The sequence below is a fragment of the Patiria miniata genome, unplaced genomic scaffold, assembly GCF_015706575.1.
Source record: "Patiria miniata isolate m_02_andy unplaced genomic scaffold, ASM1570657v1 HiC_scaffold_5, whole genome shotgun sequence".
NCBI classification, from domain to species: domain Eukaryota; kingdom Metazoa; phylum Echinodermata; class Asteroidea; order Valvatida; family Asterinidae; genus Patiria; species Patiria miniata.
Genome location: NW_024037072.1, coordinates 9,505,885 through 9,516,669, shown reverse-complemented (window position 1 = coordinate 9,516,669; position 10,785 = coordinate 9,505,885). Strand labels below are relative to the sequence as shown.

At 43.3% G+C, this 10,785-nt stretch overlaps 1 protein-coding gene across 2 annotated transcripts; it reads left to right on the top strand.

Annotated features, from left to right (window-relative positions):
• The first annotated feature begins 359 nt into the window (after positions 1-359).
• On the top strand, positions 360-9,856 carry LOC119741046 (junction-mediating and -regulatory protein-like). Of its 2 annotated transcripts, none has more exons than XM_038216653.1 (9): positions 360-472; positions 1,335-2,331; positions 3,269-3,441; positions 3,933-4,098; positions 5,064-5,266; positions 5,860-5,946; positions 6,689-6,784; positions 7,043-7,562; positions 8,811-9,856. In XM_038216653.1, the coding sequence occupies exons 2-9, from the start codon at positions 1,437-1,439 to the stop codon at positions 8,999-9,001; spliced, it is 2,331 nt and encodes a 776-aa protein (XP_038072581.1). In that variant the 5' UTR covers positions 360-472; positions 1,335-1,436; the 3' UTR covers positions 9,002-9,856. The 2 variants fall into 2 exon arrangements, with proteins under 2 accessions (XP_038072581.1, XP_038072580.1); XM_038216652.1 differs by having other exon boundaries at positions 360-484.
• The last annotated feature ends 929 nt before the right edge of the window (positions 9,857-10,785 follow it).

Sequence of the window (10,785 nt, the reverse complement as noted above, 5' to 3'; positions counted from 1 at the left end):
ATGAGAAACTTTGTTTTTTTTTTACTAGGCCCATCTTTGATTCCCTTTTCAAAGTAAATTTCGCACCACAGATTCCACTTATATTACACCTGCAGTGGTCATAATTACTAAAGTGTCATTTTCAATGAGTGTCCTTTTCCAAATTCATCATTTCAAGGATTGCATGTCTATTGCTCTTTCATTCCCTTTCTGGAGAAGACATTAAGTTCCCAATATTATTACCGAACTGACCGAGTCTGCAATACTGAGTTTCCCGACTCGGAGTGACAAATTCAGGCTGAGTACGAGTCCCCGTGCGGGTCGAACATCTCGTCGTGTGAGGGCGCGCTACTAGGAAGAAACAGCAATCAAACGTAAACATGATGAAACAGCTACGTTGATCACGATCACATGAAAACAGCTCACGAACGAAGTTGATAGGTCATGGTTGTGAAGTGTCGTGGTGACAGCGTAAAACCAACCACTGATAACAGTAGGCCTAAATGTAATAATCTTTCCGTACGCCACTTCTTTGGTCATGTAATACTAGACCATGTAGACCCACTTTATTACTTTAGCTTGAGTAACTCCAGCTTAACAAGCTCATCAGAAATTCACATAACAGTGAATTCCTGATGAGCTTGTTAGGCTGGAGTTACTCAAGCTCAGTAGGTTGGGAAACCAGACGTGTGGCCTAACGTACATTGCAGCAATACGGAGGCCACACAAGTGGGGCTAGGCGCTAGAACTCCTTTTTTGACATTTGGGATGTGACCACATCCCAAATGTCAAAAAAGGAGTTCTAGCGCCCCAGTTAGTGGGTCTAGTTGTGTACAAAGTGTGGAGAGTAACATGCATTTTTGAAGTACATGTATCTTCTTTTCTAACAAAATTTAACATGTTGGAAATGTTTCTCAGTCCCAGATTCATGTGTTTTCCACATTTTTGTGATGACTGACTGTCATTGAGATAATAATATAAATGAAAAAGGTGGCGTCAGGATGAAACATTCTTTCCCTTTTGGTGGAAAGAGTAAGGAAATAGTAAAGTGCTTTGTGCAAAATCACACAAGCAATGAATGAGTATTTACGACACTCTGGGCTAGCTACACTACAATGTTTGCATAGATGATGCTATGGCTATTGCAAAGTTATGCTATTTTTCTTGCTATAGACAAGTAATTCACAGAAATTTTCCTGCATTAAATTTACATACATCATCAGAAGCCAAGTTGAGAAAAAAGAGGTGGAATTTCTGGTAGTTGGAGCAACAGCAAAAGGTTGTCATGGTATTTAAATCATACTGCATACATTGCAAAAGAAGATTCTAATTTTTTCCATCAATATGTTTATCAGGCTTACAGTAGATACACTGCGTCGACACAAGACCAGATGAGCTTTGCAACGGACCTTCTTGGTTTATGTCATCATGCCACAGGATATTTACTTTGATTAACAATGATCAATGAGCCCCACAGCCTTGAAGACTGGGTGGCAGTCAAGGAGGCACCCTTTGACTCCAATGAACCCCAAAAGACAAACCTCCGCTTCCTAGTCAACTGGAACCAGCACGAGAGGAACCTGAGCATCACTTGCCATGAGAGTAGGCCGCGGAATGTCAAACGAACTCTCAAGAACTCGGCCAAGTCGACATCAAAATCAGACACTGGCAGGACTCCAGAAGATCTCCGTAGCTGGTCAGGAGTTTTCACCCTCCAGGACATCAGCTATGCCCACCAGCAGCTATGTCTTGTCAAACCCAATTTGGAAAACCATCCTTTGGATTTGCCTTATGAGCCTCGGGGATTTTGGAGTCTCCTGTACTCCATTGAGATCCCAGACCACTTCAACCAAGAGCTTGAGTTGTACCTATCCACAGCTGCCCAGATTTGCGGCAACAAACTCCTGACTGACTATCTCTTCAATAGGGATGAAGTTGCCAATGAGCAGTACTTTGAGAACTGTAGCGAGCTGAGGCAGAAGGCCTATGCAGACCATGAAGCCCGTCTTGTCCAGAGACTCAATGAGTCTCTCAAGGGTGGTGCTGTCCTGGACAAGATGGTGGACATGATGGAGCTGTACTCAACAGTTGACTCCATCCTGGCTGAATTAGCCACAGCCCGGGCAGAGGCCTTCAACGTCATGCTGCAGCCGTTCTTGGACATGAGGGAGTTGTCCTTCAACAGGCTCTTGCGACTCCAGGACGAGCTTGAAGATGAGTTCATGAGTCAGGGCAGAAGGGACAGGTGTCTCATGGAGTACAGCGAGTGGCAGGAAGAGTATGTCGCAGCGATTGAATCCATTAATGAAATCAGAGTCAAGTACTTTGCTCGATGTGCTGAAACCACCAAAGGTATGGTATTATACACATACATGCTGACTATCTATATCCAGTGTAGGGTGTGTATTTACGGGAAGTACAGGAACCGGGTACCCGATTGAAAAACACACGGTACCCAGGCACCGGTTAAAGCAACCCAACGCCAAACATGCGAAAACTCAAATCTCGGAAGTAGCTGTTGAGATTATTTACAAAGGTGCGCGCGATAATACTACCGCACGATACAAGTGTGGACAGTGAGCTTTATTGCTTTAAACTGCAGCTTTCGCAAGCCTCAGAAATGTGAAATATGTTTTGTTTTCCCATGTGGCCTGGTTTTCATTTTGAAAATTCCCCACAAATGACTTCAAAACCTTTCTTTTTCGTTGTCTGAGAAGTAACTAAGTAATTTGTAAAGTTGGTTACGGGTACCTGATCCCATAATCTGGAACCGGTTCCTGACAAACGGTTGGGTACTTGGTTACCTGGCTCCGATGCATAGCTCTAATCCAGGGCCTTCTCTGAACCAGAGGTTGGCTGCCCATCAGCTCTACCTGGCTGTTTCAATCAATCTTGTTAAACCTTTAGGGACAAAGAGTGAAGTTAAATATTACTGGCACGTACTTGGTTGAGTCATTCAACGAGAGTATTGTATTTGCTCACAAGGTCAATTGGTACTGAAGCTGTGATTGAAGTCCAAACTAGGGAAAAAGAATTACAAAAGTAGGCCTACCTGAAGGAATTACCTGTAGACTAGAAATAGACATTGGAATCCATGTCAAAAAAGATGATTTGAAAGTTACATGTTGAAGTACACTTTTGTTCAAATTCAGAATCTTTTCTTGAAAATAGTGTTTACGGGCAATAACATTTGACAGCTGGAAAGACTTTAAAGCATCAAGCTAATAGCGAAAACACTTGAATTGCCAATTTCTAACTAAGACATTTTTGTCTTTTTTTCCTTTGTCAGATATGATAAGCCAGTTAGAAGAAGATAAACTCAAGTTTGGTAAGTCCACTTGGGCCGTGACCGGGGAAGGCCGGCTGCGAGACTTCCATCTGACCCAGTCCCAAGAGAAGATTCAACTGCTGCAGGCAAAGCAGGAAAAACACAAACATCGCATTGAGAAGATCAAACAAGAGGTAGTACTTGGTATCCAGGCCTGTTTGCTGAGGGGATGGGCAAGGGATATGTAATGACCCCCTCTCCCCCCCCCCCCCCCCCCCCCCCCGAAGACTTGCACCTATGCAAAATAAAACCTGCATAATGTACAAATCAATCGTTTAGTATACAATGACATTATTTCCTGCTAGAAATACAACAAATCAAGGCCTTGTCAGATATTAATAAGCTGGGTTTGGCAGTGTTTTCTATGAATATTTTAGACATCTTGATTTTCCTGTTGCTCAGACAGGTATGTATAACATGGATATTAAGCAATCAGACCACTACATTTTGGGTGATTTTTGGATGTGTACGGTCAGTCAGCATATTGGCCCAAAATGGTGCCTGCTTTATATTTATTGGCTGGAACGCATTGTTTTATATCCATCCAATTGTAGTAATTTATTCCATACTCTGTACGGAATTACCTCCGGCTTATTATTTCTAGTATCTTACTTTTTGAATTCAGATGGCATTGCTGGATGAAGGGCCTAACTACGTCAATGAGTTGGAATCCCTGGAACAGTTGGCCTTTGACCTTCAGGTCAAACTGTACAACACGCAGCTGGATGTCCTGAATGAGCGCGACAAGATGCTACGCAGAGAGCTAGCAGTGATCAAACAACAACTCAAAGGCATGTGCCATTCTTAATCCTACATGTAACTCCCTAAGGCATCATCTGTTGGTAACTCCCTGTTATCCTTCGATATTACACTGTACAGGAAACAATCTTTATAGAGAAGCTTTCAATGGCAATATGCCCACATGGCTGGGCTCTATCTTCCTCAAATATTCAAGATTATCCCAAACTTTCTGTTGGATTTTGAAGGATCTGGGAGGTATAGCATAACTACATTCCGGGGTTCGCCCGTAACTTGTTTTTCACTAGCCAGCCAGACTAGTGAAGTAGACTCTTATCTAGTCCACGGGCCTTTTCATAACTCCGCAGTGGAACTTTTAAATTTTTGCACCAGAATGTCACAAACAACAATATTATTTACAATAATTTTGACTCACCAGGTGGACTACTCAGGGATTGGTTTTGAGTATTTCACTGCTTTTTTTATTCGCATTTGGCAAGCGCACTACCACTAAGGTCAAACCTTGCATTCTGTCACAGTTTGTGTATGAGATTGCACTTACAAAATAGTTGCTGTCCCACTGAAGTTTTGCTGAGGGTGATGACGTGAAGCAAATTTTACATCTTGAAAGAGTGTCCTCTGTATTTCTGAAAGCAAATTTCCGCTTAAATGTCGTGTCATTGGCACGATGGTACCTACAAACTATTACTCACCAGTCCTAAGAACTTTTCAGAAACCTTCAGCTCCTTTTAAAATGGAAAGCAAAATCAGAGCCATAGCCATACCGTCACAAGGTAATCACAGACAAATCCCAACTCATCCAACCTGAAATCAAGTCACACTCTGTTGAAATGAACTGTGACAAAAGAATTCCTTTGGCATTGTTCAACAACTGTTAGTTGTGATCATACTTGTGATTGACTCGTGATTTGACTTACACCAGACTTGTGATCAACCTTGACTACAACCTTACACCAGATCCTTGACTGAAACCATTGCGTTTTTCTCTCGCCAACAGAAGCTGAGGAGGTGGACGTGTTCTTCGATGCTATGGACAGCCTTCTAGACGTAGACATGGAGGCAGACGGAGAGGAAATGGATGCAGAAGATTCGGGATTGAACAGGAAAGGCAGGAAGGGTTGGATGGATCCAAGGGTTGCTGATATTCAGGCCAAACTGAGCAAGATCAACCGCCAACGAGCACGGATCCGGAGTAACAAGGTATCCGTGATAGTCTTCTGTTTATCAGTTTCACTGACTGACTGAGCCACTGACTGAATGAGTCACTGAGTGTTAATAATGCCCCAAACTGTCCAGCTGAGACTATCCAACCAAGACTGACCAGCTGAGACGGATCAGCTGATCAGCTGTTAAACTTACAAGTCCAGCTCAATGGGCTCCGTGCACAAGTACCCCCTCAACGGTTACAATGGGAGAGTTGGGGGAGACCACTAGGAGGGACATTTGAATGCATTACCGATGACACCCCAACGCTCATATGAAGATGCTTCAGCTTTGTGTAGATTCAGAATGAAGTAACCCATGCGTACTTTGCTCCATACACACACAAACCACAGTGTGTCCTCACGCTGGAGCTGTGACAGTGGTCAAACAGCCACATTGACAGTTTGTGCACAGAGTACATGCGGCAGGAATAGAGTTGTTTTCATTCCAATCTTCAAAAGCCTGTCAGATGGCCTATTTTGGGAGAGCTCAGAAATTGTATAAAACTTCATATGTCGTGGTGAATTGTTGTACTTCACAAAGATGATTTGTATGTATAAAAAATAACAAATATTGTTTTTATTTGACAGCAATCCTGTATATCACAGCAAAATTCCAAAATTGTTGAGAAGAGATCAGAGGAAGATAGATTCAAATCCCACCACTGGGTTCACATGGTATGTATTGCCTTGATAAGGAAAACACATATGCAGCGAACAAAGATTTGCAATTATCTGTTATTTCAAGAGAGGCAATGTTGATTTGTATACAGTATTATGTAAATAATTAATACTTGCCAGACAGATTTTTGGGGTGGTTACCCTTCTCTGCTCCCCCTCTCTGATCTGCTCTTTGAACAGTATGTCTTGTTTAAACAGCTTGGATCAGTAGGAATTTGTTCTAATAAAATTGACTTTGTGTTGGATTCATAGTCGGGGTCAGTAGGCAAAAATGCATCGCTTTGGAATTTTTCCGAGAATTTCTCATTTTTAAAAATTTATTATTTTATTTACGCTTTTTATTTTAAATGGGTAGCCCTTTCAGTTGAATCTACTGGTCTCCCATGGGGCCCAGTATAAATAAGACAATGTGAAGAAGTTACAGTTTTAGATGTGGGAGGAAAACCCCAGAAGAATATTCTGAGGAAAACACACGGAATCAAGTAGGGACTGAAAACCCAATCCACATATTGGTCCAGACAGGAATCGAACTGGGTCACAGCGGTGGAAGGCAAGGAAAGTACCGCTACGCAAACCTGACTCCCCAAAAAAAGTCTCTACTGGAAAGAAAAGTGACTGCACAATGGAATCATAACCCATACTACAAGGCCTGAATTAATGGTTTTGATTTAAGCCCAGCATACAGTGTGACTTGTGAAATGTTAAGTTGTGGTGTTTTTTTCTTTTGTTTCATTTGTAGAAGCGAGAGCAGTTATTGGCCGAGCAGAAGCGGAGGAAAGACTTCATCCAAACAGAAAGGAAGAAGACGGTGGAAAGACTTCGCAACTACAAAGTGGTGATTACAGATTATTGATGATGATACTCATGCACTCTTTACAATCTGTTTGATATTTCTTTAGGATGAATTAATTAAAACCACAGTTGGCTGTGCTCAAGTCAATCACAAGTAACGGGATGAATATAACAAAGGAATAGCTTATGACTGACTTGAGACTTGACGACTTGTGATGGACTTTTAAGGATTAGTGACTTACTTGATTACAACTCTGGTAGAATGTGCTTTCAATTTTGGTGTTTGACGTATTCTTTGCAGAGTCATCCCAGCCCAAAAATTCTCAAACCCCAACAGTACAAGAAAGCGGCCAAGAAGGAAGCAAGCACCAAGAGCGAGGCTGAGGCAGCCACAGAACGAGAGAAGAAAAAAGCAGCCGCAGCCAGGGACAAGGCCAGGCGCTCGTACCAGCCGCCAAAACCAACAAAATCAAAGACAAAGACTTCAACAAATGGAGCCGAGCCAGGTGCAATCCCACAAGTCCCTGGGAATCAACCTCAAGCCCCTCCCCCTCCCCCTCCCCCACCCCCACCCCCACCACCACCTGGTCCCCCACCCCCACCACCACCTGGTCCCCCACCCTGTCTCCCACCCCCTCCACCAGCTTACCCCCCACCGTTTGCTCTGGTAACAGGAACCATAAGCATGAAAACTGTCAATAAGGTTGAGAAGAAAGACACCGGAGGGAAGGGACTGGACCTCAGTGACATTTTGAAGGCGAGAGGAAATCTCCAGAAACGACAACGGTCTGGTTCTGACCACTCTGGGGGAGCCAGCCAAGGTGAGTGAGGGTTGGGGGGGGGGGGGGGGGGAGGAGGGGAGATGAGTCAAGTGATTGTTGTAATTTGTGTGTGGTGTTGATTTTTTCAGAAGTGAACGCATTTTGAAGTTGTTTGAGTCCAGAATAGCGACGGTTTAAGATTGCAGCATTGATCACATCAACATTTTTAAAGGCTCATCACGTAATCTTGGAAGCGTGCATTAAACTGGCCTAAACTGAAAGACTGTGTGAAACTGTCAATCTTGATTGTAATTACTAAAAATGTTTTGGGAATGGATGAAGTTTCTCAATACAACTTGTTGTAATACACCGCTTTTTACCTCCGCCAGGGAGGTTGTGTTTTCACCAGCGTTGGTTTGTGTGTTGGTTGGTTGCTTGGTTAGTTAGTGTGATTGTAAACATGATAACTCAAAAGTACTGGACAGATTTTCATGAAATATTTTTTAGGGGTGGTCCTTGGTACAAGTACAAATCGATGAGATTTTGGAAGTGATCCGGATCTGCGTCTGGATGCAGGATTTTTTTTAAAGGATTTTTCACCCATCATATGGACACCTTTCCCCAGATCGCTCTGTGAGACCAGATTCATGTGCGTGGCACTGACCCGGAGACCCTGTATGCCTTATCACCCACCTAATCTAGCCACGCAGGTCAATGAATTAGACCATTTTATACAATGGGGGAGTGGAAAAGTAGACCAACACAGGCATATATACATGTAGAGGGGTGGTCCTTGGTACAAGTACAAATCGATTAGATTTTGTTTAGCCTTGGCGGAGCTGTGCGCTCTGTGAGTGCTTTCTAGTTAACTACATGGAATATATTTTGGAGATGATCCTAATGTCTAATTACACTGGCAAGTAGTTTGGGAGCAGAACTTATATCCTCTCATTCTATATCCTCATTTGGCAAGTGTGGGATTTTCTCTTTTTGTTTTGTGACCTTTTTCATCATTGGGAATTATTCTTGAGTGTTTTTAGGTTGTGGAAACCATACAAATAGTACTTGCACTTACCATGTGACCCATAATGCATATCCGTCATTGCTGTTTAAGGGCAGTACAAAGCAACTGTGTTGGGCAAGATTGGAAAGCTTTTCTACAAAATGGAGACGCAAGATCTAGTGGGTCACTATGCAAATGCGTTGGGTGTTGTCTTCTTCATGAAGATGGAGATGCTAAAAAGTACAATTTCAAGTAAAATGGTAAATATCTCATTCTTTCTTTTTCCCCCCTTTTTTAATGCTCAGATCCAATGGTAGCTACGCTGGCCAACATCCGTCAAGGCGTGAAGCTTCGCAACATCCAGAGGGACCCTAAAGCAAACTCCTCCCCTTACTGCAGCCTGGAGAACTCAGAGCTAATGGCAGCCATCAACCGCATTAGGAATCACACAGAGATCCAAGACTCGGACTCGTCGGAAGGCGAGTTCAGTGCTTGACGGCCACAACACTCCCAAGGGCATTGTCAGACAAATTTGGGGGGGGGGGGGGGCTACAAAATAGACACGGACCATAATGACCTATAAAGTTTCCAGAAATTAACCAGTTTGCTTGAGATTGGAAAAGTAGATATCATCTGACAGCAGAGGGGGCTGTTTGCTCATCCCCATCACCCTATCCAAGGTCGCTGATGGGGGCTAATCCATTTCACAAAGTGTTGTAAAGGAAGAGCAGGTCACTGGCTATTAACAATGTATACATCTTCTGTGATAGGGTAATGCACAAGGAAGGGCTAACCCTCAACGGGTAGCAGCTGAGAACGTGTTGATCCAGGGCCATTGGGTGAACAAAAAACGGTCAATGAAAGGTCAAAGCGATTAGCCCCCACCAGTGCCCTGGGCATGGGATAGGGCCGGCAGGGGGCATGAGCAAATGGGGCTTTCCCAGATTTGCTCGTACCCCCCGCCCTGCAAGGGCGCTGGGACATGCTGAAGAGCTTCACAGAATCTTGTGAAGGAAGTGGGGATGGCATTCTGGGTAATTTATCTTGACCTATGTATAAAGACATCTGGGGCGGATTGCAATAACGCAGTCTTAGTCGGCTGGCTAAACCAGTCCAATTTTAGCCGGCTATTGTTCTTAGACGGTCTTGGTTAAGACACCAAACTTAGCCCATTGCAATAAGCTGGTCTTTACTAAGCCCGCTTAGAGTAATGATTCACAAACAAACATTCCATGGTTACGGGCGAATACTGGAGAGACTGCACATTTTTTTTTTTAGGTTTGTGTAATTCATATCACGCGAAATCAAATGTCAATTCCGAAATTTTATGTTGAGAAAATTGTATTTGCAGTACACCTCAGTGTCAGTGTCATTACATTTTTCCAGAAGATCCCTTCTATCCCAGAGAATTTTCCCTCCAAGCAGTGTTCTGCTTTTTTAAGATTTAATCATCAAACACTCATCAACTGGGAAAAAGTATTTTGGGAAAGAATAAACACACCAGTGAATTCCAAAAATCCCAACTATAGACCGTTTTAAGCCAGCCCTACCCAGGCTAACTATTTTAAGACTGTCTTACTACTTAAACTGTGTCATTGCAATGGTCTTACTAACAGACTGACCGACAGCCAGAGCTTTTAGACTGCCTAATGTGCATAGACAGCTTTAAGACCGGTTATTGCAATCCGCCCCTGGCTGCAGTTGTTTAAGACCGCAGTTAGCCAATGCACGCAAATGCTATCCGAAAACTTTCTCATAGAAATGTATACATGTGTACATTCCATACCTGGTACCGGATGTGATTTCTTTTTCATTGCGGATCATGTGGACAAATTTTGATCGTCACATGATATGCAATCCGACCGTTCGTGATTCGAAACGGAGCCTGAGCAACTGACGGGAGTTGAAAATTTACAAAACAGTTAAGTTTTACAGATGTTCCTACATTATTACGCTTTTCAACGAAAAACAAACAAACTAGGAATGGGAATAAGATCTAAGAGAGTGATGACTCAGTCTTAACGGCCGTTTCAAACCTTGCAGGGTCGTGGCTGTAATGACTTGCAGGTCACAGGTCATGCAAACTCTATCCAATCAGAGCTCATTACAAGCTCATCAGCGTGTCCCAGCATCCTATGTGCAGGGCGGGGGGTAGGAGCGAAGGTGCGACTGGACATCATCTGACAACACGGGGCAATGTTGAAAGTGGATGGAACTGGACAGCATTTGACACTAGAGGGTGCTGTTTAAGGCAGATGGTACTGGACATTGTCTAACACT

Bases quoted from the DNA above. Each gene is read 5' to 3' on its own strand.
- LOC119741046 (XM_038216653.1), top strand. From the start codon at position 1,437: ATGATCAATGAGCCCCACAGCCTTGAAGACTGGGTGGCAGTCAAGGAG. The intron at 5,267-5,859 runs GTATCCGTGATA...TTTATTTGACAG, and splicing joins CACGGATCCGGAGTAACAAG to CAATCCTGTATATCACAGCA. The intron at 7,563-8,810 runs GTGAGTGAGGGT...TTTAATGCTCAG, and splicing joins CTCTGGGGGAGCCAGCCAAG to ATCCAATGGTAGCTACGCTG.